Source organism: Kogia breviceps, chromosome X (genome assembly GCF_026419965.1).
Source record: "Kogia breviceps isolate mKogBre1 chromosome X, mKogBre1 haplotype 1, whole genome shotgun sequence".
Classification (NCBI taxonomy): Eukaryota; Metazoa; Chordata; class Mammalia; order Artiodactyla; family Physeteridae; genus Kogia; species Kogia breviceps.
In genome coordinates, this window is record NC_081330.1 from 35,387,076 (window position 1) to 35,414,173 (window position 27,098).

At 45.0% G+C, this 27,098-nt stretch overlaps 1 protein-coding gene across 4 annotated transcripts in view; it reads left to right on the forward strand.

Annotated features, from left to right (window-relative positions):
• CHRDL1 (chordin like 1) overlaps positions 1 to 24,726 on the forward strand; it is a 117,948-nt gene extending 93,222 nt beyond the window's left edge. For 2 of the 4 annotated variants that reach the window (XM_059050536.2, XM_059050535.2), the window contains exons 8-12: positions 5,800 to 5,968; positions 9,616 to 9,825; positions 16,461 to 16,628; positions 19,156 to 19,245; positions 22,356 to 24,726. In XM_059050536.2, coding sequence (XP_058906519.2) covers positions 5,800 to 5,968; positions 9,616 to 9,825; positions 16,461 to 16,628; positions 19,156 to 19,245; positions 22,356 to 22,486 — 768 coding nt within the window. In that variant the 3' untranslated portion in view covers positions 22,487 to 24,726. The remainder of the gene's footprint in view (positions 1 to 5,799; positions 5,969 to 9,615; positions 9,826 to 16,460; positions 16,629 to 19,155; positions 19,246 to 22,355) is intronic. The other 2 variants (XM_059050539.2, XM_059050540.2) reach the window with 1 other exon arrangement.
• Positions 24,727 to 27,098: the final 2,372 nt, after the last annotated feature.

Genomic DNA, 27,098 nt, shown 5'->3' on the forward strand with positions numbered 1-27,098 from the left:
ATTTCTATTCTTGGTGCTAATCTCAGAATAAGCCTTATGAGTGGGCATCTCTCTATGTATAGTAGTAGCGTCTCTTATTCCTTTATATTTTGAAGTAATTAACAAAAGAGAATCCCTCCAAGAAATATATGTCGAAGTAGAGCAACACTTCAAACCTCTAAAAATCAGAAAAGAAGATGTTCCGGTTCAAAGGATCTATCATATTAAAGGACTTTATATGAGTCCATATGGGATTGTATGAAATCATGAGTGTGAAACTTTTGAAAATGGTAAAACACTGTAGAATTTAAAGAATCTTTCATCCAATAAAATAAGTGTACAAAAAGTACAAAATGTACCAAGGCATTCGTTGCAAATAAATGGGTATTCATCATACCCTCATACAAAAGAAGTATACAGAGCATTCAATGTAGAATTATTTTCATAAAAGCAAGACAAATGGAGACAACCTAAATGCTGTCTAGAGGGGTTTGGTTAAACACACCCAATCTATAGGACACCATACATTTGTTAAAAAGAATGTGGTACATCAAAATGTAGTAAAGTGGAGGGATCGCCAAGATATAGTATGTAAACAAAACAAGGTGCTGGTTACAATTTATACTATCATTTCCTTATGTAAAAATTGTGTGTGCATGTGAGTAAATACATATGAAAAGATCTAGAAGGTCACATACCAATATATTAATTGTGATACTCTCAGGGGTGCAAGTGGGCAGGAGGAAAGGTAATGTTTGATTTTTTATTTTGTATCTTATGTATTATTTGATATTTTTCAATGAGCATGAATTAGTTTTGTAATAAATCAAATTTAATTGATTTTTTAAACCTTGGAAATTAGTTCTCAACAAACATTGGATATTAGGGCAAGAGTCTATGGAATTATAGGTCAGGCCCAAGAATCATGAGGGTATGGAAGAAGGTGTTGATCCAGGACCTAGTACAATGGTCAGTACCAACATCACAGTGTGACTAAGGCCATCACATGTGCCACTTCTGACCTGCATGCCCCCAGCTTGCCAACATCCTCAGCAAGGAGATGAAAGGATTTGTATTTGTTTTATTGTCAAGTCATATTCTTTTCTAGACATTCTTGTTTCCAAATGAATGGAAAAGGATTTGTGAATGGAGTGGAGAATAATACTCTGGATATCTCAAAAAAGCAGCACTCCTGCAAGAGAGTGTGGGCTTCCCAGTTTGTGGGTTAACATAGACCCTGAGGAAAGACTTTCTCCATCCAGCAGTGTATCTACTTTATACTAAGTGAGATTCCTTCCAGATCCTGATGGGAGATGATGTCAGTCTCCCTGTTCTGTGTTGTGAATTTCCTCTTTTCCTCAGCCCCCATTTTTTTTTTTTTAATCTTGGTAGGAAGTCGAGAGTGGCTAAATTAGTAGCTGTCAACCAGATGCCATTCTAAGCCAAAGTTAGGTCTCAGTCACCTTAAGCTGGGTGCCTTAGCCCCCAACACTAGGCACTATGGCCCCCTCAGTGGTCTTGCTGGTAATGCCATTAATTAGTCTTTCTTCTTGACTTTGTCTCATGCTGCCCCCACCTCCATCATTGTCTTTCAGCCTCATTGTTCTTCCTAAACTGCTGGTCATAGGGCTGGACTTAATGTGATACTTCCTGTAGCAAAAGAGGTCAGATATAGAAGGCAGGGCCTTGAAAGAGTTATAGATTTTCAAAGGAGTTCAAGACTTATCTTTAGAAATGAACATTTGCGCCTGGTAGGCCAAAATGTCCAGATGGTTCCACTTTATTATAAATAAATATTTTCCTTTGTTCTACAAGGGATAGATATTGCAGGATATGATTTAAATAATAAATAGCATCTGTAGTAACAGAAAAGTATGTACCTGGCACATAGTTGGCACCCAATAAATATGTGTTGAATGAATGGGTGTGGAAGGCAGAGTGAAATGTATGTGTGTGTGTTGCAAAGGCAGGGGGCAGGGGGGCTTTTCCTTAATGTTAATGCATAGGACTTTGTCCCAAATCAGAGAGAAATTCTTCAAACTTATTAGAAGGTAAGAGAATCCCTTCTGAATAGCATTTGCAGGCCCAACTTTCCACATGGGAGAAAAAAACACATTTCTGATTCAGTAGAGTGTCCCTTTTAGTAGACTGTTCCTATTCTTAGGAAACCATCACAAACTTGGGTCAACAGAAACACAACTGATTGGTTTATTTTGCCACGTGGGCTCAAAACCATCAGTTTAACCAAGTTTTACGAAGTACACAAAAAGGAGAACCAGTGGTTTAATGATGACTCCTTTGTAAAAACCTGAAATGGTTTCTGTTTGATTTCCAGATCATAAGTTCATATGAACTGGTCCGTGTACCATCGGTGGAAGTGTGTGTGGGGGGGGAAGGAATGTGAGGAGAGAGAAATAGGCACAGGGTGGAAAGCCAAAACATGAAAGCAAGCATAATTTTGTTTTGGACAACAGCCAAACTCCGATTTTGCCCCCAATAGATTACTCAGAGATTTACCATTAGAAAAGTGAAAGAATTTGGCATAGAAACAATATGAAACACATAAAAATCCATGTCTCATTCACATTTTCAGAACAATGCTCTGGATAGGAAACTGGCCTAAGTGTCTCCCAGACAGGGATAGTCCTAGGTTACTCATGACTAAGGTGTAATGTGCTCATGGCTGTGTGGATTAGAATGAATTCTGAAGACATTTTTAAAATTAAACTTTTAATTGTGTGAGTAAATGTAGATTCACTTGCAACTGTAAGAGAGAACACAGAGAGATGGCGTGTACCCTTTACCCAGTTTCCCCCAGTGGTAACATCTTGCAAAACTGTAGCACAGGATCAGAACGAGGAAGGCACTTCTGAGGCCATTTCTAAACTTTCATGTTTTCCTGTTTCTGCCAATAAAACACTTATATCTTAGACCTTAGAACAAGTAAAGAAGAAACTCCTGGGTAACTTCTTCAATGGCTGAGATTTTCCAACACCAGGGAAGAACTGTGTCACAGCCATCTCAGAAGCCTGAGATATTTGTCAGTCCTTCAAGTCAGTAAATCAAATAATACCAAAATATTGAGCAGAAGAAAATAAAGCCTAGACATATGATCGCTTCTACCTAACTGGTTTTGACCTGCTCTCTCAAACAGCCTATTCACAGCTGGTTTTAAAGATAAGCTCCAATTTCACTTACAACTCCAAGGCGTTAATGCCTTTTTCTCCTTCGCTATAGATTCCAAGGTCAGAACGGCCCATGGTAAGCCTCTTTCATTTGTTCAGGGGAGCGACTCCATTACGCCTAAATCAAAATCACACATCACCACCCCAACCCCGGGGCCGAAACAGAAGATCCTTTATGTCAGTTATTCTCCACCTTGGCTTCAAATTAGGGTCCCCTGAGGAGTATATAAAAATCCGGATGCCCAGGCCTTAACCCAGACCAATTCCATCGGAATCCCTGGGGGTGGGATTAGTGTTTTTATGGCTCCACAGGTGATTCTGTGTGCAGCCGAGATGGAGACCAGTGGCGTGTGTGATTGTGAACACTGTGGCAGACTTCTATACGGGAGAGAATTTTTCTTTGGAGCAGCTTTTAAGCAAATGTTTGGGGATCCCTGAGCTTAAGCAGATGTGATCTCTCCCACGTCGTCCTCCTCTTCCTCTTCCTCTCTCCTTTCCCACTCTCCCACTCTCCTGCCGTCTCCAAAAGCTCAACTATCACTCTCACTCCAAATAAAACCCCTCTTCTTCTTGGCCTCAGTTTCTCTGTCTGTAAAATAAAAGACTTAGATGGGGTTTGGGGAGGGCTGGGTTGGCCTCTGGTCAAAAGCCCTGTGTTCCTTTTGTGTGTGTCTTGAATCATTTTTCTCCCCTTATCATATGTCCAGGATCAGAGTCCCCAGTACCGAAGAACAGCTTTTCAATTCGTGTTCACCCTCATGAATAAGAGCACTCCTTGTACTTGCAGCTTATCCTGGGTCGGTGACCTTCCCTTTCAAATTCTAGCCCCATCGAACCCCCTCCTTTCAGCATCAGTAGGACACCCACCAGCCAAACTCTCCTCTCTGTGTTCCTTTGGCAAAACTTTGCCAAACTCCAGAAAGGACAGAACAACCTGTAATGGCCTTTGTGGGATGTGAGTGATTGTGGCAGACAGAGACATATGAGCCATTGTGGGAATGAAAAATATTTGCACTGAGAATCCTGTCTGTGCACATGATAATAAATTGATGCAAACTCTTATTTGTGTGAGTTTTTATAGCAATGCACCAGCATGGGCTCTTCTTAGATATAGGATAATATTCTCTTTCTCTTACTCCAGCTCCTGTTCGCTCTCGCCTTCTCTCACCCATGCCTCCCCATCCCCTAACCAGGAGAGTAATAGTAATTCCCAAAGCTAAGTTTGCAACATGTGTGTCTATGGAACATAACTAAAATAAATGTTTCAGGGGATGGTGGGGTCAGGGGGTCCCATAACTACCTTCTCAATGTTCCTTGCTAGTTCTATCACTGAATATAAGGATATTCCTTTGTAATTGCCTGCCAAAGCGTCTTTTGTGGGACCCACCCCCTTCCCTTACCCCTGACAATTATCCCTAAAACACAGTGTTATTGGGCTTTAAGCCTTACGGTTCTATTCTTCATCTGTTCCATCCTCCTCTAACCCCAGTCTACTTCATCTCCTGGGCGAGGGGTGGGTAGCAGAAGAGTGGGCTCATCGTGTGTCTTGAACGCTTGCTGAAAGAGCAGTGATGGGGTTGTCTGTACTACAAGACTCTAAACTTTCATGAGGGACCGCAGCTTTCCTTTGTCCATTCAACAAGGCTTTGATGAGCACCTTCTAGATGCTGGACACTGTTCTAGGCACTGGAGATACAGCAGTGAACACAACAAAAGTCCTCACCTCTGTGGAGCTGGCATTCTAGTGCCATCCTGCATAGTCCATCCTTCTGTCTATAAAACGTCTGGGGTATCTGTGCCCTTCTCTGTGCCCTCATGCCGTTGCCTGCGTTTGGAGTCTCAGTATCTCTTATCCAGACCAGACTCGCCTCCCACCTCTTCCTCCTATCCAGTTCACCGTACACATTGTCAGGGCTCAATGCTTTTGAAACACAGTTCCGATTTTTTTTACATACTTAAAAAAAAAATAAATCCCTGAAAGGCTTCTACACCCTCACCTCTATTGCCTACCAAATAAAGTCCTCGCCCCTTAGCCTGTCATTGCAAGTCCTCCATGATCTGGCTCTAACCCACTTTTGGAATGTTATCCTTCGGCTGTTCCCTTTTATGGACTCCATGTTCTCTGCTACACCTTCTCAACTTGGAAATCTCTGCCTGGAATATTCCTCACCAAGTCTGCCTGTAAAAAGTCCACTCACGCTTCATGGCCCAGGTCACAAACCCTCCCCAACTAGAAGCTCTCTGTCTCGTCCTAATTTGCACAGCATTTTATCCTTCTTCTGTGGCCTCTATCACACTCTGCTTTGCCTTGCAGGTGACTATGTAAATTCTTAAACCTGAAGGTGAGATTCTTGGGAGCAGGAAAGATACTTTACCCTTTTGGGCTATTTTTCTCCCTCAGGAGCTTGTCTGTGAATCTAGTCCAGTCTCCTGCCAGAAGAGAGAGAAATCTCAGCATACTGCCAGAGCTGTTCTTCCGCCACATCCCAATTTCTCTGTTGGTTTCAGTGGACATGCAGTTCAGATCAGAGCTCATCACTAAAAACGATCAAACAGCTTCTAAGGTAGCTAAGTCCATCTCAGTCTTCTCATTGGTAGATTCTGGGGGCTGAATTTGTCCTTTGTCATTTCACAGAGACATTCTTACCACCGCTCGCACTATGATCCCCCACCAAGCCGACAGTCTGGAGGTCTGCCCCGCTTTCCCGGGGCCAGAAGTCACCGGGGAGCGCTCATGGATTCGCAGCAAGCATCGGGAACCATCGTGCAGATCGTCATCAATAACAAACACAAGCATGGCCAGGGTAAGGGACGTGCTTCTTTGGTACTGCACCCTGTCGGGGCTTCAGCAGCCCTGGTCTTTGGAGAGCTGGGAAAGGACCCTTTCTCCCTTCCATGTCAGACATTCCCATCCCATGTGGATCACTCACCATCCAGTCTACCAAGCGAGTGTGGACAAGTGACTGCAGAGGACTGTTAGGACTTTCCTAAATACAGTCCAAAGACCATAGTTTATATTTCAGGAGTATCTGTCCTTATTAAGGACCAAAGGTGAGAAAGCAGTGAACCTGATGCACCCTCCAGCATTTTCTCCGTTGCCTCTGGGGGTTGAAGGTCATTTGGGAAAGTTTGCTGGGGCTTTAACAGAATGAAAGGTGGTTTGTTTTCCAACAGGACACCCAATATTCAAGTCGGCTCTAAACGCCTCTAAAGCTCTCATCTGAACCGTAGAGGGAGCAATTCTCACCCCTCATTGCCCGAGCTTCTCCTGGCACTCTTGTTAAAGGCACTTATTCCATGCTCCCCACTCAGAGATTCTAATTCATAGGAGGAGATTATGCTTAGAAGTGAGTAATCCAGTGAGAAATCCAGAAACCTCCTGGCTGCTCAGGTTAGTACCACTGTTCAGCCCACTCGGCCAAGCACACACGTCCACGGCCCATTCTTAACTGCACAGAGGTCTCCAGCCACTGCCATGCACCCCACCCCCGCCGCCTCCCGGCCAGTAGCGGGGTTGGGGGGGAAGGAGAAATTCAATCAAACAATTGACTGCTTCTTACTCCTTTAGGCATCCTGTCAACCAGCTCTTCAGAGCAAAAGCTCAGCTGGTTCCTTTTTATGAAACCACAAACATGTTTTGTTTCCTTTAAAGGAAAAACAAATCAAAGGCAGTTCTCTGAATGGGTTAAAAGTAATAAATTATTAAACCAAATGATTGAATAACATGGGTGAAAAACAATCCGTTACAAAGAACTCCTACTATAAATCTCAACAAAGCTGGTCAGGCCAAAGCTAGTTGATCACATCTGTTACTAGTTAGATGTAAATTTCAGATTACAGATAAAAAAATTAAATTGCTTTTGAAACTAACAGGCTTAAGAAAAGAACATTCAAAATAAAACTCTTAATAAAAAATGGTGAGGTATTAGAAGAATTGGAAATATTTACTATTGATCTGGGTTTGATTTGAAATTTATTATTTTTAAATTCCAAGGCATTCTGATATGAATTTATGAAATGAGGAGGAGGAGTTAGGTAAAGATGCAGTTTGATTTTCAGTCCTCAATTGCCTTCAATAGATTCCATTTGCTCTGAAAGTATTTTAAAGCCTTAAAAAACGTGTGGGGAAATGGTCTTTGAAAATCCTAAATCCCATAATTTCCACCGGCCTCTTCATTTTCAGGGCAGAGGCTCATCCCTTGATTTCTCCATGTCCTACAAAAGCCCCAGCTGGTTTACATTTATTCATTGACCCCAGTGATTTGGATGCAGCCGTTCTCTCCTGACCTTTCTCTACTATAGCTCATTAGAGAGTCACTTGTCCCTATCTCCAACTCCCAACGCCCCAGCTGGATGATTGAAATCATCTTGAGAATTTGTTGGTGGGGAGAAGGCTGTGTTTCCCCCTAGAGAGTTGATCTCACCCTATTGCACTTCAGAGTGTAGGCTCTTACCCAGTCTGGATTATTCCCTTAGTCCAAATGTTTAGGGGAGAGGGGTCCTGCCTGCCCCGCTCCTTAGCCCTCCTGCTAACAATGTGTTCCTCTGAGATACATCTACTTTGTCCCTTGCTAGAGTTCAAGAGGAGAATCAGTAGGACCCCACCATTCTTGGGTGTTTTTTGTTTTGTTTTTTTGCGGTACGCGGGCGTCTCACCGCTGTGACCTCTCCTGTTGTGGAGCACAGGCTCCGGACGCACAGGCTCAGCAGCCATGGCTCGCGGGCCCAGCCGCTCCGCGGCATGTGGGATCCTCCCGGACCAGGGCACGAACCCGTGTCCCCTGCATCGGCAGGCGGGCTCCCAACCACTGCGCCACCAGGGAAGCCCGACCCCCACCATTCTTAACTTGAGTCTAGCCTAAACTTTCTTGAAGCAGAGTCTGCACCCACATGATCTCGTTGTCTAGAAGGGTGTGTCACTGTCTGGGGAGGAGAGAGAAGAGAGGTTGGCAGGAGAGAGAACAACACATCGGGTCCATCTTGTCCTGTGATTCCATCAACAGTTTAGATTTCAAGCCCCTATTCTATCTCACTGTACGATTAGGAGCTTCTCTGGCTTAGGTTCATGGAAATCTTTACATGCATTGACCTGTTAGAGTGCCTAGTACTCTAGCAGCTCTTGCAAAGGACAGGAAAAGGCAGCCGACATTGTCCATATTTCCTAATGTGACCCAGTGGATTTGATGAGAGAAATAGCCCAATGATTCATCCTTCTGAGGCCATTGTCTTGCAGCCAAATCAGTCAGTTCTTAAGAAACGCCCCAAGTGGGGCTATTTTTCCTACCCTCGCCCCGCCTTAAGTGATACAACCCACCCTAGAGATGTTGTTGATTGGGATGCCGACAGGTCTCCCTGGGTATGATGAGGTGATGGGAATAATGAGAAACACACCCAGTCCCCGTCATGGCTGGAAATCTCCAGAATGTCTCAGCACTTTCAAAAAAGAGAGAACTCATTCTCAGACCTCCCTATTTGCGGCTCTGTGCAGGTCTTATACTGAAGCTTCGCTCCATGCCTTAGTGTCAAAGTTGGATATGTTTTGGTTGGTTTGCACTGAAGGATGTTCCTGTGACTCCTTCCCTTCATAGGCCCCTCAGCCTGCATCCCAGATGCTTGCTCTTGCAAACCTCCCCCCGCCCCAGAAAACATGGAGCCGGTGACTTCTCTTCCACTCAGCAAATGTGAGACCACCAAAGGGTATCTCTAGAGCAGTCAAGATTCACTATAGCCAAATCTCTACAGCTACTATGAGGATACAGGACATTGCCAGAAGATTAGAGGCGTAAAAGGCTACCTTTCACCACTTACCCGGGAGGGGTGGGTCCTTTCCTTCTCAATCTTGTCTCAGCACCTTCCTTCCCACTCCAGAGAGTAAGCCAGCACCACTGAGCTCCGTACCTTTCTGTGTTAGTAGATCAAATTCTCATAGCATTTGACCTTCTGAATGGATTTGCCTCAGGATCTGGAAAAACTTGGCCCTTTGAGAAGACCAGTAGTTTTTGCATCTAGTCTCCCTGGACAGCAAACCTTCCTGGGAGATTTTCATGCCTAGGAGTACATCCACTTGGGCCGTCCCAATCCTCTATGGAACTACAGGTCTGAACACTACATTCTAGCAGAGGTTCCTTATCAGACACCCTGGACAGCTAGAACTCTGCTTTCATGCATCCATTCATTCCTCCATTTAAAACATACTATTTGATGGCCTACTATGTGTCAGGCCCTTGTGGGCATCCAGAGGCCTCTGTTGAAGATCCTGAATAGTTGCTGACAGGAGAGCAAGGCACAAGCTGTTTTTTGGTTACAGAGGCTCCTCTATAAACACATCTCCATGGGCACAACACAAACAAAGGATGCTTGATGTCTTAAGGGGTTCAGGGCTTGGGCTCTGAGCACCGGGGCCCATTTCAGCTCCCTAGCCTTTAATTTCCAGTCCTGTGTTCTCTTCCAGTGTGTGTTTCCAATGGAAAGACCTATTCCCACGGCGAGTCCTGGCACCCAAACCTCCGGGCATTTGGCATAGTGGAATGTGTGCTGTGCACCTGTAATGTCACCAAGCAAGAGTGCAAGAAAATCCACTGCCCCAGTCGATACCCCTGCAAGTATCCTCAAAAAATAGATGGAAAGTGCTGCAAGGTGTGTCCAGGTAAAAAGGCAAAAGGTGCGTTGGTTGGAAGCCCTGCCTTTGGTTGACTGAGATCCCCACAAGGTCATTCTCAATGTTCTTTGAGTATCAGAAACATAACCACAACCTGCCATATGATTGTAATGGTAATAGTTCTACTAATAACTGACAACAAGCTACGTTTGCTCCTCTCTTGAAGGGCTGATAAGATGGTTGCTTGGAAGAAAGTGACTTCTCAGAAACAGGCTGGGGATTTGCTTGTGTCTACCACACCTTTGGTCCCATGTAGCCCTAAGGGCCGAACTTAAGCCTTGCTTTTCTAAATAGTAGAGAAATTAGGTTATCGTGATTATTAGGAAGGACAATAGCACCCTTTCTTTACATCACCGTTGAACTCATCAATCACCTTCATTTTCTCTTTCAGATAGGACTAGAGACAGGTGAGGCATAGTGGAAGGAGAGTGGGTTCTGGTCCTAATAACTAACTTGCTGGGTGACCTTGGAAATGTGCCAGATCTTCTCTAGGCTGCATCATCCTCATCTATACAATGAAAAGTTTGGAATAGTTAATATCTAAGCTTCCTTCCGATTCTAAAATCCTATAATGATATTATCATTTCTCTATTAAAGACAAGAAAACGGAGGTGTATAAAGTGAAGTGACTTGCCCAGAGTCACAGAAATAGATAATATAACCAAGGTTTGGAACCCGGGTCACTTCCAGCCCATTTTTTCAGGCCAGCAGAAAATGTTGACTGATAAAAAAAAAAAAAAGGGCAAATCAGTTACTTAAATGTTGGTTTTGACACATGAGCTAGAGAAAAATATAGTCCATAGTATTAGGGTGACAGAGTACTGGATTGATAATTAAGCATTCTAGCCCTGGCTCTGCCACTGGTTTCCTGTGTGACCTAGAATAAGTCACTTCACCTCTCTGAGCCTCAGTTTCCTTCTCTGCAAAACGAGAGGGTTAGAGTAGATTTCTTAGGGTCTTTCCAGCTCTAACATTCTAGGACTGAATGAATTAATCACTTCCAGGCACATGAGTTTATCATTTCTTATATCTACCTGCAAAGCACTGTTGTAAACACAGATGAAAAACCAAATGTTTTTAGGGACTTCCCTGGTAGTCCAGTGGTTAAGACTCCACGCTCCCAAGGCAGGGGCCCCGGGTTCGATCCCTGGTCATGGAACTAGATCCCGTGTGCCACAACTAAGACCCAGCACAGCCAAATAAATAAATATTTTTTTTAAAAAAAACAAATGTTTTTTAAGTGTAGGCAGAGAGCTAAATCATTTATTCAATTTAGGCAATTTCTCATGAGTAGCAGACAGACATGAACTTTGTCAGTGTATTCAGTATATATGTATTTTGAGCATCTTCATGTAGGCCAATGGTTCCCAAACTTCTCTGCACGTTGGAATCCCCCAGAGAGCTTCTAAAAATACCTGTCTCTTGAACCAACAACTGAGGACTAGACAGGCCCGGGGATGAGTAGGCCGTCAGTGTGGCTGGACCACCAAGAACCAGAGGGCAGTGTGGAAGGATGCCAGGATGGACAGAGGACGGAAACTAGGACCAGGTGGTCTCTTCTGCTAAAAACAAGACAACAGGCCCAACATGGAGTCAATTTTGCTAAGCCCCATGTCACCAAATCGAGACAATTAATTTTCACTCTCCCAGAAATGAAATCCTACACCAGTCAATCAGGAGTCACCTGATCAGCACTAGTGAGGTCGCCTGCCTGATAGACCAATGCCATCCCTTAAAGGAAAGTGCCCTGGCAATAACCAATCTGCTTTTTTTTCCAAATATAACTTCCTTGTTCCTGTTCCCTTCTGCCTGTAAAAGTCTTTCATTTTGTACAGCTCCTTGGAGCTCCTTTCTATCTGTTAGACTAGATGCTGCCCAATTTGAACCAATTTTTGGCTCAAATAAACTCTTAAAACTAAAAAAAAAAAAAAAATACCTGTGTCTCATCCCCAGAGAATATGATTTAATTGATTTGAGTTGTGGCCTTGGGTTTGGAATTTTAGAAGATCCCCACACAATATTAATTTGCAGGCAAGTTTGGGAACCACTGCTGTAGGCCCAGGGTAGTTTATGGTTTTGCTAATCCAAGTGTGGTTTATGGACCAGCAGCACCTGGGAGCTAGTGAGAAAACCAGACTCTCAGGTCCCACCCCAGACCTGCTGCATCAGAATCTGCATTTTAACAAGGTCCCCAAGGCGATTGCAATGCACGTTAAAGTTTGAGAAGCACTGATTTATGGCACAAACAAAATCTTCCTTAATGTAACAAGCTTCGTCTTCCAGAGTAGGGGCAGGGTGTGGGTAGGAAGGACAGGAGCTATCTGATATGGAGTGGAGATTTGGGGCATTAAAATTGTTGAGGAAATGTACTCACTTGGGGCACAGAGAGAGCACATTCTGAGGATATGAACATGGCAGCCACCCAACCACGATGACCTATTGTAACTTCCAAGTCTGCCACCTCACTGGATCCCCACGCCTTTTAGTGTCACTTGGAAGTAGTTCTACCAGCACAGTTTTCTCTCCTGTCAAGGGTCTAATGCCTATCATCATAAAAGTAATACAACAAGATAATTTCAGACACAAACTAATAGTTACCTAAACTACCCAGGTAAGATAAACCCTCCCAGCATATAATATTCCAATTTGAATCTCACACCTTCAGACCACATCCCATTTCTCTGTGTGGTTAGGGTTGTATTGCTGTATGTGTCAAATAAGAGTGAAGGAATCAAAAAGGTGTGAGCACAGGACACAGGACAGGCGTTGCCTTTCAGGTGGTGGCATTTATTAAAACCTTTATGTTCATACTCTTTGGCTAAGCAGTTCTACTCCTAGAAATCCAAAGAAAGTGATCAGAGATGTACAGAGATGTACAAACAAGGATTTTTGCTGCAGTGCTGTTTACAATGGCGAATTATTGGAAACAAACTGGAAGTCCACCAGTATGGAAATGGTTAAATAAATTATGGTATATCTGTACTGTGGTGTATTACATAGCCATTAAAAATCACTACAGAACAAGATTTAATGGCACAGAAACATATTTGCAATATATCTGTTAAGTACAAAGTCTGCAAGCTAGAAAACAATATGTATATTATGATCTAGGTCACACAGAAAACCAGTGGCAGAGCCAGGGCGAGAATGCTTTGATCATCAATCCTGTACTCTGTCACCCCAATACTACCGACTGTATTTTTCTCAAGCTCGTGTGTCAAAACCAACACTTAAGTAACTGATTTGCCTTTTTTTTTTTTTTTAAATCAGTCAACATTTTCTGCTGGCCTGGAAAAAACAATGGGCTGGAAGTGACCTGGGCTCCAAACCTTGGTTTTATTATCTATTTCTGTAACTCTGGGCAAGTCACTTCACTTTATACACTTCAGTTTTCTTCTCTTTAATAGAGAAAGTGTTGATAATATGCTTAACCAAAAAAAAAGATTGGAAGGGCATAGGGCAAAATGTAACAGTGGCCATCTTTGGGTGACTGAATGATGGGTAGTTCTTATTTTCTTCTTTTTGTTTATCTGTATTTTCTAAAATTTCAACAACAAACGTGTATGACTTTTGTAACTAGAAAAATTAATAGAGGCTATTATTTAAAAAACTGCCCTCAGAATCCCAATTGGCAATATATCGAAGAGCCTCATTGACAATCTGTTTCTCTGCAAGAGTGGCTTTTCCCACTTTCCCGCACTGCTCAGATGTGTAGAGATGGAGGACTTACTGGGCAACATGGAAGGAGAGGGTGTCTGTCCCATTCTGTCACCTGCCCTCAGCAAGCCACACATGGATGTCTGCAAATTGAAGGTCTCTCAATAGTCACGTTGCCCTACAAGAGTCACTATCCACGGAGGCCCGGGTACTCAGCAACTTCAGATCCTCAAGGGGCATGCACTTGTTCACGCAGCATGCAATCTGGAAACACATATTATGTGCCTTCTGTGTGCAAGACACTGTTGTAGGCGTTGAGAATAGGGAGATAAAGCAGACAGACTCAGGCGACTTGCCAGTAATGCTCTTTACATTCTAGTGGGAGAAGAAAGGCAATGAACACAAACAGATAATGTAATTTTCAGTGGTGATGAGCACTAGGAAGAAAAAAAACAGACAGGATCAGGTGACAGTGAATGGCACAGGCGGGGTGAAGTGCTTTCAAAAGGCTGGTCGGGGTTGGCTTCTCTGAAGAACGATGTTTGAGTAGAGTTCTCAGTGATGTGAAGGGGTGAGAAAGGGAAGATCATGACATCCTCAGCCTCTTAGAAAATGACACAGGACACAGAGGAAAAGGAATAAAGGAGTGAGAGGAGAAGAAGATCGACAGAAAAAAGAACGGTAAATTCAGTTATTCGCGTTGAGAAGGGAAAAGAGACAAATAATATTCACTGATGATCCAGCCAAAAGTTTCATTAGAACAAATGATTGCAGGCCCCTCCAGTAACAAACTGAGACCAAGATAAAGGATGTGAGTTTCACCTCTCTCTCTCTCTTGTCTTTGCTCTGGTGGAGGCTGGCCTTGCTTCATGTGTCAGTGGTCATCTGCAGGGTTGTGTAGGACTTCTACTCCCTGAAGGTTCCCCAACTCACCTCTCAACCCCACCATACCACCCCAATATACCTGGAATTCCCGTAATGACACACTCCTTTTGGGTTACAGCGTAAAAAGCCCCTGGTAAGACTTCAAGTTTGTTTCCTGGGCTGGGATATTCCATCTCCTGCCTCAGTCATCCCCACTTCCATACGGAGTGGTTTCTCAATTTCTTACTTCTGGAGGGCTCAGGACAGGAGCATTCTCGTGGCAAGTGGGAATGCCCAGAAATTACTTCAGGCATGGCATACTTCCCCAGAAGGAAATGAAAGTAGGTTCATGTGCAGTGATCAGGAAGCACCTTGAAAAAAAAAAAAAAAAAAAAAGGAAGCACCTTGAAGTGGACGATGTGGAATGAAGAGGTTGCCGAGTAGGTAGTTCGAAAGACACGCTGTGTTTATTGACTCTTAATATTTTCATGTGCCAGCCAGGGTTGAGTCACTAATGGATTTTGTTGTTTTTAGATCCCTTCTTGTGAGTAAATTAAGTTCTTGGAGGGGAGGGGTGGTGGAGCAGGATAACTCTTCAGGACACTGGGAGAACTTGTAGTGTATGATAGGCACTTCCAGTGCCATCATGGATTTCATATGGCTGTGATAGCTATAGCTAGTATTAAGCTGGTGAGCAAGATTTAACACAGGAACCCGGCTCTCATTCTAAAGGTGGTAATTAAATACATAGAGGTTCCTGTATACTCCATGACCTCCTCCCCCCTCCACCTACTGAAAATTGCTAGTGCATGTCCCTTCATCACCTAATGCATCGCCAACAAAGACCAGCCCACCGAGTAATTAAATAACTAAAAAGAAAGACAAAAGGAGAAAGAAAGCTTGACTCTAGGATAATCTACGAATTGAGTAATCCAACCTGGAATCATCCAGAGAAGACTAGGATTTTGTCCTTACAGTGCCAAAATGGTGGTGGGGATGGGAGAGCTAATCAGGTCAGCAAGAGACATGCAATAGCAATTTGATTACAACCTCTAGTCCAAGTGCCTCTGATTGGCTAACAATGAGTCCCTCTAATTAGAGTCACGGGCCCAAAGCACTCAACACCCAACGCTTTCATCAGATGTGCTTACAGGTGGCTTCTGCACATATTCAGAAATTTTCAGGGTGTCCTCAGCTTGTCTTCGTTGTTCCCGATTTGAGCGTTACACTTTAAGTACACAGCTGAAGAGGGTGCTGATTACAAGGCCAGCAAAGCAAGTTAAGTCATGGATAACCAACCAAGGGAAACTTCTTTCAGTAGCGGGCTGAGGAAGGAGGAGGGTGGAGCAGAATGGCGAGTAAGAGGGGGCTGGTACCTTTATGCCTGGAAGCTGAAAGCCAACAAGTTAGTTTTTACTTTACATGATCCATAGTTGAGGGATCTGACCAATTTTTTTTGGTCTTCCAACCGTTCATTTGGCATAGCATACATATGACTAATCTGACCTCTAGGTTTTGGCACTGGTGTTGATCCGGTATTAGCATTCCGCTTACAAACGAATCAAAGAGCATTCAGAAATGTCAAGCCAATTTGGATAGATCCTTTGGGCAAGTATATGCACATAAATGAGTGTCATAAATGTTTTCTAATTATACCTAATTGACGTCAGGGAAGCTAACCGAGGCCTTCTGTCAGCCCATTCCTTGGGTCTCTGTTGGCAACATTGAGCTAGCCCAACCATGATCCTGACCCAGCATCAAAAATCCTATGTTCCCTTAAGCACCCAGCAGATTTGTACCTTGTCACATTCTTCGTCTTTGTGAGGATCCACTTCTCATGCGGTGATGGTGGATCCAGTGTAGCTTTGGGGCCAGTGTTCTGTCATCACATGGACTTAAAAGTCATGTGCTTCTTTGTGATGTGGTGGCTGTTACAGGGGCAGCCTCAGCTGAGCCAGTGAAATATGGGTGTGATTTCTATCTCTGTAAGAATGTTCTTGTAGATTGTCCACTTTTGATGCTTGTGTGGTGCTATGAACAAAGAGATGCATAAATACAGAGGTTTGCTCCTAGTTTTGGTAAACCATGACAAATCTCTACTTGCTTCCTGATTCCAGAAGAACTTCCTGGCCAAAGCTTTGACAGCAAAGGCTACTTTTGTGGAGAAGAAACCATGCCCGTGTATGAGTCTGTGTTCATGGAGGATGGGGAGACCACCAGAAAAATAGCACTGGAGACAGAGAGACCGCCTCAGGTAGAGGTCCACGTTTGGACCATTCGAAAGGGTGAGCCAGATGACATTAATTTCTTGTCAATTTTTTTGTAAGGGGGACACGGGGAAGGAATGGAAGACTCACCTTCATTTTGCTTCAACCTGTTCCTCTGGGTCAGAAGATTTCCCGATTGCTTAGAAACTAACATATGACTCCCACCGCTGCTATTGTGGCCTTTAGCTTTAACCAGGACCTGGACTAAAAAGTAAGTATCGACTGTTGGGTTTTGTTGTCTTTCTCACACAACCAAGGCTGGAGGAGTGCTTCTTAACCCTGGCTGCACATCAGAATCATCTGGGAAGTTTGTTTTTTTTTGTGTGTGTGTGTGTGTGGTACGCGGGCCTCTCACTGTTGTGGCCTCTCCCGTTGCAGAGCACAGGCTCCAGACGTGCAGGCTCAGCAGCCATGGCTCACAGGCCCAGCTGCTCCGTGGCATGTGGGATCCTCCCGGACCGGGGCAGGAACCTGTATCCCCCACATCGGCGGGCAGACTCTCAACCACTGCGCCACCAGGGAAGCCCTGGGGAGGTTTTTAAAAGCAAATCCCTGAGCCTACCTTCAGAGAGTCTGACTAATTGGCCAGGTGGGGCTTGGGCTTAAGGGTTTGTTCTGAAAGCTCCACAGGTGATTCTGATGTACAGCCAGGGTTGTAAACTCCCAAACTGTAGTCTACCATTGTTTCCCAGAGGAAGCTCAACAAACGTGAAAATGCAATCATTCAGTGCACAGGTGAGTCTCTCAAATCATGCTGGGGACTTGGCAGTAAGACAAATTTAAAACATCATCCTTGTAGCTATCAAACCATCCCATAGCTATGAGACTAGGGCTGATCTAGTCTGGTCAAGTTTTCTAGGAATCCGGGTGTAGAGGAGAGATTTCAATTGGGAAATAACGCACATCCTTTTTCAATTGGCTCCTGCATAAGGTTCGAGAGTGCTCGAACTTGAGTAAGTTTCAGTATCACACAAGGAGCTGGTTTAAAACACAGTTACCAGGACTTCCCTGGTGGCACAGTGGTTCAGAATCCGCCTGCCAATGCAGGGGACATGGGTTCAATCCCTTGTCCAAGAGCATCCCATATGCCATGGAGCAACTAAGCCCGTGTGCCACAACTACTGAACCTTCACTCTAGAGCCCGCTGTGCCACAACTACTGAAGCCTGCGCGCCTGGAGCCCTTGCTCCACGACAAGAGGAGCCACCACAATGAGAAGCCCGTGCATTGCAACGAAGAGTAGCCCCCACTCACTGCAACTAGAGAAGGCCTGTGCACAGCAATGAAGACCCAATGCAACCAAGATAAATAAATAAATTTATTTTTTAAAAAAAACCAAAACAGCTACCTGGCCCCATCCAAGAAGTGTGAATTCAGCCTCCGGTAGGGTCTAAACATTTGTGTTTCTAACAGATAGCCGGGTGATGCTGATACAGGTGGCACTTGGACCCATCCTTTGAGAAACAACTGCTCTAGTATTTTGTGGACCTTTTTTCTCTCCCTTCTTTCTTTCTCAAAAGAACAAGTTCCTCTCTACCCCTTTAAAAATATGCTAGAACACACATATAAGGCTCATCCCTGTTTATTTTTGCTCTAGACCCCAGGAATGTTGATTTGCCATCTCTAACTCCCTAGCTCCTCTGTAACTGGTCACCAGGACTAAGTGCTGTTCTGTTGGCTTCCCTAGTGGTGACCTCACTATGCATCCATCACCCCACATCTCTCGCCTCACAGAAATGCATGGATGCTTTTCAACTTGCTAGTGTCACCTCTAAATAAGCTCTTGTTCACAGCACTGGGTAATCAAGATCTGTGCATAGTGGACAGAGGAAAACCCAGGCTCTATGTCCGTTGCTCCCTGTAGACCTCTTGAGGATTATTTAAGTGGGCTGGTAACATTACTCCTTAACTGCAAGGCAGTTTTCAGTTGTTCACGTGTTATTCTGATAAAAGCTATTCAGGCAAGGTTGAGACTGTGGGAGCCCCCTTATTTTCACTCTGCCCATTTTTATAAGGGAAAGTGAAAGGAGCTGTGACTGTTTCCCCAAGGAAAATGTGCTTTCTGGTGAGTTCAGGAATAAGGTTGGCTTCTCCATTTACACAAACAACCTGTCTGCAAGACCCGCTGCTGGTTCTTGCTGCCAAGCCAGGAGGGTAGCCCGGTGGCTTGTCACAGACATAGTCTACCCAGACCAGGGGCAAGGGCAGAATGTCTAATACTGCCTTTGGCTGCACAGACTCCATCCAGCATCCATGCTTGATTCTCTGTGGCTTTCCCCAGGAGCGGGTCCCATGGTCAGCAGCTCTGTCTCCCTTATCTCTGTCCTCTGGAGAACCAGGGGGGAGGTCAGTGAGCCAAGGAAACAAATGGAGTCAATTATAACCCCCAAGCCATCCAAGTTCCTGGTTAAGCACATTACACAGCCCAGCTCGAGACTCCTAAGCCCCAGTAGTGGGATGATATGCTCAGCCCAAGCAGAAAAAGGGGTTGGTCGTTCCAGATAGAGAGCGCCTGACCACCTGCCCCACTCTGTGCTTGGCCCCAGGCATCCTCCAGCACTTCCATATTGAGAAGATCTCCAAGAGGATGTTTGAGGAGCTCCATCACTTCAAGCTGGTGACCAGGACAACCATGAGTAAGTTGTGACTCTCTTTACTCCTCCCTGGAAAACACATCCAGTTTTCAATGTCACATAGCCGCAAATAAAGTGCCCACCATGCTCTCACTAAACAGGAGCAATAGTCCATGTCAGCATTAGAGGATGTTCTCTCTGTCTCCTGTGGGTGACTAAACCCAGAGTCTCAAGAGGGTGGGACATCGGGTCTATCTGTGGAGACTTCACATCTGGAAGGCTATGTCCTCAGTGGTGGGGATGAGAGAGAAAGAGAGAAGATGACTGCAAATCGATTCTTGTGTTGTATCAAAGCTCTGTTTGACTGTTTGGAACCGCCCCGTTTGGTCGTGTTTCTTTAAAAGCACTCAGACACACTCAAGCATACTTGCGGCTCTCCCACTTTCTATGCTAGATGGAGCCTGGGACTAGATCCTGCTGGGCGCTGCATGGGGAGGGGCGGGGGGTAAGCACTTCTGAAGGAATAAAAGGCACAGAATTTCTATCCACAGGGAATTCTAATGGGCGAGACAGAACTTGAAAATGCCTTCATGAATTCGTATACTTCTGAAGAGTTAAATACCTAAGTGTTCAGGGGAATCTGCAAAGAACAATGAGAGGAGAGCCAGGTGGGCTTAGTCGGTGAAGGCTTCAGGGAGGAGGTGGGTTTTGAAAGAGAAGGGTGTGACTGGGCAACCGGTCAGGAAATCAGTCTAGGGAGAAGGTGCAGCCTAAGAGAAGACTCAACAGGAGCAAATAAGAAGTGTGGAGGTGGGTGGGTGGGTGTGGATGAGGAAGAATTACAAAGGCCACATAGGGTGCACAGAAAGCTGAGAAGAGTTAGAGGTAGGAAGTAGTTAGAGGGCCTGGAAGGCGCGTGGGTGCTTGCTGCAAACTTACACACAGTGCAGTGGTGTCAAAATGGGGTTTGGGAAAGATGTCTCTCGGCTGTCAGATGCATTTATTAAGCACCTACTTTGAGAAGCCATATTCTAAAGAGCCCAGTATGCTATGCTGAGAAGTTGAACTTGGTCTCCAGACCAGAGAACCCACCCCAGTGGGGGGTTTTAAGCAAGCGAACGATGCATTCAGATCTGTTTTTTAGAAAGTGGTACTTGCTGAATGGAGTGGCAGGTGGGCTTTTAGCGAGAGAGCTGGTGATAGTCTGTAGGAAGCTGTTAGACTGTATTAAGTCGGTTAGACAGGGGAGGAGGGGTCCCTGTGAGGGGCTGAGGTTAAACCATCAGGATCAGAATCAAAGAGAGAAATGAGTTTAGAATGACTCCAATATTAACAACGTTATGGACTGGGTGAATAGTAATACCATTCACCAGTGGGAAGCTCTGGAGAATGAGCAGGCATTGGTGACAAAAATGAGTTTTACTTGGAACACGTTTAGATTAAGATGCTTGAAGTCCATATGAGCAGCATTATCCAATAGGCAGCTGGACATAGGGTCGATCCAGTCAATTGTTCATTCTGCAGGAGACAGGTAGACAACTGGACAGTAGGAGAATTCAAATGGAGGAGCTGAGAGTTCTTGTAAGGAATAAAGAGGCAGAGTCTATAGGATCAATAATGTGACTTTTGAAATTACCAATTAATTTCAAAGAACATATTTTTGTTCATACTGTGGGCCAGGCACTGTGCTAGGCACTGGGGCACTTGAAAGATGATTTAAACAAAGTCTTCCTGTCACAGGATTTAGGGTGCATAATAGAGGTAGATGATGTGTGCCTCTGAAGGACGGAGGTAATGAGATGATCCCGCAGGGTCACCTGGGGACAGAGAAGAGCAAGCCTGACTCCTGTATATAGGGGGCCTGTCAGATCCTGGCACACTGTAGGGCTTTGGTAGAAGCTGCTTCCTTGCCCGACCCATCTCTCCTTTCCCATCGAATTCGAGAGAATAGGGAAAAGTGAAGAATCCAAGGGAGAAAGGAGCAGAGAAATGGAGGCTGTAAGGAAGCGGGGCATGGTCTCCTGTGGCGAGAGAAAGAAAAAAAGTGGTTCAACAACGGTTCTGGATTAAGAGGCACTTGCCGACCTTGGACTCGCGGAATTCTCCAGGTTGCAACACCATGAGCACAGGATTGAAAAGGCTGAAGAGGGCGTCCAGGGTAGACATTTTGTTAGGAACGCTATTTGACGGAGCCAGGTGATAGCAGGGGAAGGAAGATCTTACCACTAAGGGACCAGGAAAGTTAGAAAGGGATGGTCCAGAGACATCGGGTGGTTTCCAGTGCTCAGCACGGGCGTGCAGTCAAAACCACTTGCTCAGTTAGCATGGCAGGAGGGGGAATAGAGAAGTTGGTGAGGACACGCTGGAAGTATGGACAGTTCCAGGGGGCGGGGGAGGAGACAACAGGGAGTGGAGGGGGGCAGGAGCAGGGATGACGGAACGGAAGGGATGCGGCCGTGTTCACCCAGAGCAGAGAGGGATCACATGGCGGATGTGAGGCTGGAACTCTCTGTGGAGCCATAGGAGGCTGGAAGGGCTGCTAAAGGTGGTGTGAGGCCAGTGTGTGGGCATAAGACAAAGCAGAGGGGAGCAGTTTTTAACAAAGGGCGACAGGAATAGAGCAAAGAGCAGTAAATAATCAAGCAACCCAAACTAATATTCGAGCCTCAAAGAGTAAGCGTAGCCCCAGTAATGCACCAAGTACTGGTCTCCAAAGTGGCTTATTCGACCTGCTGCCAAGTGAGCCACCTAATAGCTAATGACCTGATAGCGGAACAATTCGCAAATGCTAAGTAAACTGTAAAAATCCCAAGAACAATATTGGGTTGGCGAAAAAGTTTGTTCAGGTTTTTCCATAACATCTTACGAAAACCCGAACAAACTTTTGGGCCAACCCAATACTTAGGTTTTACTCCTGAGGAGGCAGTTCTGTATTATTCTTGGGATTCTTACAAATGCTGTGTGTTGAAATGAAGACTCCGTGGCCCATTTTCCGGATCTGTCCCCAGAAAAGTGTTTCAGGGGCTGTTTTGCTGAAATCACGTGATGCTCATCTTCCAACTCCCCTGGCAGGTCTGTGAGTGCATAGGGAAGGGTGGGGTATATCGGTTGTACACCTCATTGGCTGTGCCGTCCTCTCACGTCTCTGGACCACTTTGTGTTTTGCCTTTTAGGCCAGTGGAAGATCTTCACTGAAGGAGAAGCCCAGATCAGCCAGATGTGTTCAAGTCGTGTGTGCCGAACGGAGCTTGAAGATTTGGTCAAGGTTTTGTACCTGGAAAGGTCTGAAAAGGGCCACTGTTAGATGAGACAGACAGTATTGGATAGAGTAAAGCAAGAAAACTCAAGCTGCGGCTGGACTGCAGGCTTACTTTGCTTAAGTCAACAGTGCCCTAAAACCCCAAACTCAAATGCAGTCAGTTATTCACGCCATGCACAGCATAACTTGCTCCTTTATTGGAGTGGTGTGTCAGCCCTTAAACGTCTCCTCCAAAGAGACTAGAAGAGTCTTGAATTCTCTGTGATAGGAAGAGGGCTAGAACGCCACAACCCTGCTCTAGTTTCTGGGAGAATCGCATTTCTTTACGGGTTAAAGAGTAAACAAACCCCCCGGGTTTCTATCTAGAAAGTTATTCCAGTGAAAGAAAGAGAAGGGAATTGCTTAGTAGGAGTTTTTTAGTACAGAGAAAATATTTGTATGAAATTCTGCTCTTCAAATTTTAGAATGTCTTGTGTTTTAAAAAATTAACTCCCCATCTTCACACACACATGTACACACACACACACACACACATGCACGCACAGTGAACTACAGCCTTCATTCTGAGGCAAGGCCAGTGTAGGCTCTCCCCTTCTTTCCCTTGCCTGGCTCTCAAGTAACTTGGAGGCGGTTGGTACCCAGGGGGATGAATAAGGAATTGTGAACAGAAGCCTGTGCCCTTGGGTCTGCGGTATGGTTGTTGATGGCACCAACCCTGGAAAAGAACAGGAACACCATTTCCTGGCTGCCTTCACTCTGAGGTGGGAAAGAACTTTTCCATAATGACACACTTCTCTTTTCTCCCTGAACCTATGGGGCCTCCATAAAGAAGTTAGAACTGGGTAAAATGTTCAGAAACTGGATCCATATAAGACAAAATAGTTATTGAAGAGAGGAGTTGATAGAAGTCAGCAAGGCCAGCCGTATGTTTTCAAGTCAACAAAACTCACCAATTAACAGCTCAATCCTTGCTTATTCTCTTGAAGTCATAGTTCTCTAGTCCAAAAATTTTGGTTAGATGATAAAATTCTAGAAACTTCTTAAGAGGGTGGTTTCCTTTCTTCTCCAGTTATGGGAGCTGTTTTTTACTTGGCAAAGGGGTTCTGTCCTCATGAGCTTCAGTTAGGAGATTTATTGCCCATTTGGGGAAATGGGGATTCTGATAATGATCTAAACCTTCCTACCGTGCTCCTCTCATGCACCAAGCATGGATCTGAATCATGGATCCCAGAGAAGGCTGCTCCGAAAATGTCTCTTTGCAGCCTAATACCAGAGCCCAGATGATCCATTCTGAGGCCTGGCTTTAGAAATCATCTTTGTGGGAAAACTATAAATTCTCCACAGCAGGGATCTCAAGCCTGCCTTCTAGATTTATCTCCTCTGAGGGGGCATGGATGAACTCTAGTGAGTACTTAAATATTAACGACCGAGAAATCCCATGTTTCCTACTTTGTGACCATAGGTAAGAGGAACATTTTTTTTTCCTTATTTGACACCAATAGGGAAAAATGTAAAAGGTCCAGTCTTTATGACAAGCTGGCATAAAGGAGTCTATTCTCATAAAAGAGACACAGGGGCCTGGTGGTCAGGCCTTCAGGGGACGAGCCTCTTAGACACATTCTCCTGGGGTGCGGGGGGGAAGGAGGACATCCAGGGCTGAAAGGCCACAGAGCATTACTGGTGGGGGAGGGGGTTGGGGGCGTGATTAAGTACCTGCTGCTTCCCTCCCAGAGGTGGCAATATCCCCTTAGTGTGGAAACGAGAGTCACCGGATCCTGAAGCAAAGCAGTGATTTCCCCTTGCGGATGACTCACCACAAAGCCTTCCCACCCAGGTGTTCTCTGAAAGCTCAACCTTAAGGGAACACCCAAGGAGCTTCCCTAGATAGACTCCTTCCCCCAGGCACTGGGACACACCTTTGCCAAGTTCTGTGTGAAGCAGGAGCTGGGGCGCTGTGCGAGGCCAACATAGAATCCCTCCAGTGTTGTGTTGCGTACAGAGTAGAACCGAGAGAGAAGAGGCCAAGCCACCTGCAGTTAGTAGAGAGGAATGGATGTGGTTCTTCTTGTGTATTTATTTATACCATAAACACTTGGAACAAAGCCCATAAGCACCATTTAGCAGTTGTAGCCATTTTCTAGTTAACTCATGTAAACAAGTAAGAGTAACATACCAGTATTACCCTTTCACTCTTCTCACAGGACATGTACCTAAATATGGTACTTATTTATGTAGTCACTGTATTTCTGGATTTTTAAATTAATAAAAAACTTAATTTGGAAAAATCCTGTGCAGGAGTGTTGTGTGAGTGATTGAGTCTGGGCAACACTGACCTTGGACTGGGTAACAGGTGAGGGGCCGGCCCGGCTTTTGCACACTCAGCTTGACGCCCCTCTCACACTACCGCCTTGTGGTTAGGAGTGAGAACTTTGCAGTCAGCCGACCTTGGTTTTGAATCCCAGCTCTGCACTTAGCAGCTGTGTCAGTCTCCCCAACTATAAAATGGGGATAATAGTAGCACTGTCGCCCTTTGCCTGCAATCTTGCAGTGGGATTTAATTTGGTCAGTTCATGTGAAGTGATTAGACCAGTGTCTTGTGCATAGTGAGCATTCATTCATGAGCGTGGATGTTCAAAAATGGCATGGCACTGAACACAGCCATTGATTTATGGCTTCTATTTAGGTTAAGACTTTAAGAGCTTGGGGACAGAAGGCCATTGACTAGGGCTTCAAGAGGGCCTCACTTTGGGTCTGCTGCTCAGTGGCAGATTTGCACAGGGAGCAGGGTAAAAGTGTTGTCGCATATGTTGATCCAAAGTAAAGAAGTCCCTCAAACCCCTAACACCAGCTAAATCTCTGCTATCACAGAAGCCAAGATATAAGAGAGCTGCAGGGTCAAACAATGTAAGGACAGAAAAGGACGCATTGGCGTTATCAACACAGAAGTCGTTGGTGGTGAAATATTGGAGAAGTGAGAAGAGCAGAGGCCAGAAGCGAGTGGGGAGATGAGGACTTGGAGACAGCAGCTCAAGGTCCCAATTTAGAGATGCTCAATTATGGAGACTGGAGAGAAAAGGTGAAGGAAGTGGCTGGAGAAGGATATGAGGTCAAAGGAAGGTTTTTGTCTTAAATATGGGAAATATTTGGCCATGTGTGAATACTGCAGGGAGGGGTCCTATAGAGAGGAGGGTGAGCCTGCTGTGTGGGTTACATGAGAAGCCACACCCCCATGAGGAGCCCTCGAAACTCAATTCCTGACCCACAGCCTGGACAGCTTTTTAGCCTTTGGTGGACATCCCCTTACTGTGAACTAGCTACACCTCGTTCCCGTCACCTCTGTTGGCTTGGTCTCTCTTTATACCTGACATACTTTCTTTTGGAAATGATGGGCTGTAAATTCCAATATTGCACCGCCTCTGTTGGGGGAACCCCATGTAAACCAGACACCTTGGCTCCATCTGGCAGGCTTCCCTTTTCCTGATCGCCCACATCCAAATTTCAGCAAGTCCTATCAATTTGGCCTCCTAAATGTAGCCCATGTTTCTTGCTTTTTGCTCTTATCTTCCTCTCGCAGGGTCTTTTCCTCGCTATAGCCTTTGCCCACCTCCGCAAGGAATTCCCAGAAAGCCCTCCAGATCATCTCATAAGGGCACAAGGACAAGTCCTGCCTGCGACCACATTACCCAGCCTTTTAGTTCACTCTTGCTCTGGTCATGCTCTGTGAGAGGTGCTGCTGGAAAAAGTGGCCATCCACTGCCTCCATCAGAACACGTCTCCTGATGGTCCCCACAGCCACCAGCTGTGATATTGCCCGAGGGTGCTCCTGCCGCTGGCCTAGAAGTGCCACCACATTGGTGCTGCTCTGGAGTCCTCAGTGTTCCACGGTGGCACCATATCCCGTGCACAAGTGGAGGGAAGGCCCTCCTCCCTCCCCCTGTGATGTTAAACTTTGCCACCTTACATGAAACGGTTAACACGTAGTTGATGAGTACATATTATATGGACCAAAGCACAGTCTTCTTGTGCTTCAGAGTCTCCTGGAGTTTCTCAAGGAAACAAGCCTTTAACAAGCCCTTGAGGTTCCACTTTCAGCTCTTCTCAGGGCTCAGTTGCCAATATGGAGAGGTTCTGCTGAACACAGGCACCCTCATTTTATTGTGCTTTGCAGCTATTGTGTATTTTATAAATTAAAGGTTTGTGGCCACCCTGCCTCAAGCATGTCTCTCAGTGCCACTTTTCCAACAGCGTTTGCTCATGCCTTGTCTCTGTGTCACATTTTGGTAATTCTCGTGATGTTTCAAGCTTTTTCATTATTATTCTGTTTGTGATGGTGATCTGTGATCAGTGATCTTTGATGTTACTATTGTAAAAAGGTTACAACTCACCAAAGGCTCAGAGGGTCGTTAGCATTTTTTAGCAATAAAGTCCTTTTAAATTAAGGTGTGCACATTGTTTTTTTAGACATAATGGTGTTGCACACTTAATAGAGTACAGTATAGTATAAACATAACTTTCATATGCACTAGGGAAACAAAAAATTTGTGTAATATGCTTTATTGCCATATTTGCTTTATTGCAGTGGTCTGGAACTGAACCTGCAGTGTCTCTGAGGTCTGCACGTATAAGCCTGTAAGACAGATGTGAGTCTGTTCCCCTC